This window comes from Melanostigma gelatinosum, assembly GCF_949748355.1.
Source record: "Melanostigma gelatinosum genome assembly, chromosome: 13".
NCBI lineage: Eukaryota > Metazoa > Chordata > Actinopteri > Perciformes > Zoarcidae > Melanostigma > Melanostigma gelatinosum.
The window spans coordinates 3,308,833-3,312,831 of NC_136646.1; the positions used below are offsets into that span (position 1 = coordinate 3,308,833).

General features: G+C 42.5%; 1 protein-coding gene across 1 annotated transcript; it reads left to right on the top strand.

The window, feature by feature from the left end:
* Positions 1–250: 250 nt before the first annotated feature.
* On the top strand, positions 251–3,125 carry smim22 (small integral membrane protein 22; the record flags this gene model as incomplete). Its single annotated transcript, XM_079281628.1, has 3 exons — positions 251–362; positions 2,373–2,437; positions 3,078–3,125. The coding sequence occupies 3 exons, from the start codon at positions 251–253 to the stop codon at positions 3,123–3,125; spliced, it is 225 nt and encodes a 74-aa protein (XP_079137754.1).
* Positions 3,126–3,999: the final 874 nt, after the last annotated feature.

The following is a 3,999-nucleotide window of genomic DNA, read 5'->3' on the forward strand; positions in this document are numbered from 1 at the left end:
TTTAGGCACATTAGTCTGTTCCAAAGTGGAATCTCACATTCAGTCTGTTACTGTCCTCATTACTGATCTCTGTTCTGAAAGATCCAATCCACCATCAAGTTGCAATGTACTCACAACTCTCACTACCTATGTATGATTTCAAATGTGATTCATTTGTTTTTTTCTCCAGCTGCTGTCTGTTCCACGTTGAAATATAGACGCACGTCTTTTGAATTGACATCAGTTGCTGTGCTGAGTGCGTCTGAGAGCGATGGAGCACAAAGACCTGCAGCAGGAGCTGTTCAGCCATGTGGTTTCCAGACTGCAGTCCTTCCAGTCGGACTGGGACATCGTTTCTTTTGCAGTCTTCTTCATCTTCATTGGTGAGTGAAGGTGAAATAAACCGATGTAAGACGTTCAAATGACTTCTAGAAAACAGCATCAGGGTCCATATTCAAACATGTTTTACTGAAGGCAAATATAAAATGAACAAAGTCATGAAAAGTTTACATTTAAACCCCTGGATCATCTCCCCACCACCTGATGGCGATTCAAGATGCAAACAGATCATGTTAGATGCTTGTGTCCCTCCATCATCTCTTAAACCACAGCGGTCAGATGTCTCAGGGACTTCCACACAGCAACACAGTGGTGCTCAAATATCCACCGAAATCTCCTGCCATTCAACCAGCTCAACATTCACATGTTTCACACCATCACTGTGCACCTTTTGCTTCTGATCACGTAAAGAATACGAGTTAGAAATGCTTTAAAGACAATTAGTTAAATAAGATATTAATGAAGTATTCATTTGATATTAACCAAACAGTAAAGAGCGGTGTCTCCATTGTAGAACAATAACAGAACAGAACTAAAGACTAGTTATTTATCACTGGAACATTTGAAGGTATTTGTACTACATCCCTTGTAAAATCATCAAGAGACGACTGATTTTCATCTGAGGGAACCATCGCGCCGTACAGATGTTTTTTTAAATCCCATGTTCCACATGTAACAAAACGGGAACGCGGTTAAATTTGGTTGTTTGCATGATTCTGTTCTAATCACTCCAAAATGAAACTGTGATGCAAAGTTGGGGATCTTATGCGGACGGCCTTACACAGTGATCAGGGACAGAACGAGATAGGACAGCGGTAGAGCATTGTCTCCTTCAATCAGAGAACTGGTGGTTCGATCCCCCGCTCTGCTCGTTCATGTGTCCTTGGGCAAGGCACTTAACCTCCCGTAGCTGTGCCATCGGTGTGTGAATGATGACATGTAGTGTTAAAGAGCTTTGAGTGGTCAGAAGACTAGAAAAGAGAGAAACAAGTAGAGTTCTGTGAGCTGCTGTTTTTGAACCAGGACAAGCCATTGTGTCCTCCATTGTGTCCTCCACAGCCGCCAGTGTATGAAACACTGACTTCTCCTCTGTCCTCTGTCCTTTGTTCATCTGTGCATCTCATTCATTTGACTGTGCTGTGAGTCCGGCTGCAGAAGCTTGAGTTAAACTTACAGAAAGACAAAAGTTGACTTTGTGCTTTATTCAGCAGAAATTGCCACAAGAAAACCCATAACAGCAGAACGCTGAGTTCTTCTGTCTTTCACATCATCATGCATACGCTCATTATGACGTCGGCTATCTATTTGCACCCTGCTCATAAACATCAGCATATGTCAAATATATATCTATAAATATATATAGATAGTTACTGTTATTCATTCACACATCCAATTTTGTAAATTGTTTTTAAAGTTATGATGCAGTTTCAATCCTTTTATTAATTAGTGTTGTTTTGACTTACCTACCCTTTTAGCTTCGGTTGTTCAGGTTATATGAAGCATTTGAAGATACTTTGAAGAAATGACATCACAATAAGCTCAAACACCAGAGTTCCTCAGTGTGAATGAATGAGCTCGTAGTTATGGAGAGAAAGGCCGTTTGACTGGATGAAGTCGGCAGAAGGCAGAGCTGTTGGACATCATGTGATGACCATATCGTCTGCTTCATAGACTTGCTATGCTAGTTTCTGACACTGTCTGAGGCTGTCTTCTGTCTCCAGAGTACTCTCCAGTGGCTCTGGATCCCATGGAAAAAGAATACTTGTTTTTCTTGTACACTTTGGCTTTTCACTTTTGTCTTCATCATTGCCATTCTTATCAATAATGCTCGCTGCCCACAGCTTGTCAAATACAGCATGCTGAAGCTACTGCATGCTGGACAGAGCTGTCTGCCATAGACACGTATTAGATGTTGGAACCAATCAAATCGACCAAACTCCTCAAATCAAAGTCGTCGGTGTTCCATCAATGTGGGTTTCTCTGCAGATTGAGCTTGATGTGATGGTCCGACAATCACTGAGGATGTGTGCTGTCTGCTCACTGTGTGTTCTCAGGCATGGTTCTACTGCTGGTCATCCTGGTCCTCATCCGCTGCTGCTGCTGCTGTGGTGACGAGAAGGTTAACACACACACACACGCACACACACACACACACACCAGAGAGAATGGGAAGCTGAACACAATGTTACATTTCCAGCTGTACAGACTGATGCTAGGACACACTGCCTGACTGACACAAGTGGGACAGAACAGAGCTCAGAGCAGTCAGCTAGGAAGACATGGAGTTCTGTTTATTATGTAGTGTGCTATATTTACCCTCCATCATTTGTATTTGAATGTCCATATTCTGAGTGCACATTTATTTGAAGTCCATGGCTTTTTGCTAACAACCCCTCGATGCCATGTGATGCATTTTATAGATGTGAAAATGACAATTGTGCAACTGCTCCCGGTGGAGTAAACTACGGAGTTTGATACAGTTGTATGGGGAGTAGTGAATGAGGGTGTGATTCCAGACAAGCCACAAAGAAGCACTACTATTTTAGACATTTCGGCTGAGATGAGCCATGGTGTTTACCCTGAACATCCAGACTCATCTTAGTCCTTCTCACCCCCTCTGGGTGGAGGACGGGACGTATTCCTGGCATCCTGAATGCAGACGTATAACCACCCTAGAGAGAGATGCTGTAATGTAGTGAAGCAAACTGAATCAGAACTGTGTACTCTGGTAACGACAGAGCTTTGTGCTTCCTCAACAGCCTCGCAGACGGAAGGTCGGCATAGAGAACATGGCTCTGGAGCCCTGACAGCTGAGCTGCACTGCAGTGACGTGAAGGTTGATGAAGCTAGAAGCAGAGCCTTCAGTTGGACTTTGTGCCAAAGCTTTGATTGGATGTCAGCAGATTTAGTCCACTTACACACAGAATTGATTGTTGTTCACGAGTCCTTTGCTCATGAAAGTCGTGATCATTTTTTACTGAAGTTTTACTGTTTTTTTACTGTGTGTTGCTAGGATACCACAGTCATCATGAATGTCACTTCCTCCTATTTGGTTTGTTGAAGGTTTTACTTGGTAATCATCATATGAAAGTAATAAAACTTTGCCTTTGCTCTATTTGATGTATTGGTGTATTCCTTCTCATCACTCCATGTTCATTTATGGAGTGCTCGTCAGACACAAAGACATCAGTAATCATCCGGTCCTTCAGTAAAACCTTCTGTTGGGGTTTCCATCTTCACATTCAGACCAGTTTAAAACATCACTTCACTGTTCAGTTCACTCCTGGAGACAAACGGCCTCCTCGTCATCCACCAGCATGTTGGTGTTGCCTCTCGCACGCTGCCCTGCAGACATGCAGCGCTTTGCTGTTTTCAGTGTAAAGAATCACTCTGCAGCTGCCATGTCCAGCTGGTTTACTCCTCTGCTCATGCTAATAAGAAATGCTGTTGACACATTCATCACGATATTAATAAAATAGATGCTATGGGTCACCTGGGCAATTCTTCTACTTACTAGTTTTATACCTCTGCATGTTCTTTCATATGTGAGGAAACATATCTCTCTTCAGAGACTGAAAACATTTAATGACGCATCGTTATTTGTAGCTTCACTGCAGCAAAGGTCAACAGAGACGGCTTATTGTTTAGAATATTTTTATTGCACAGATATCAGATAAATCA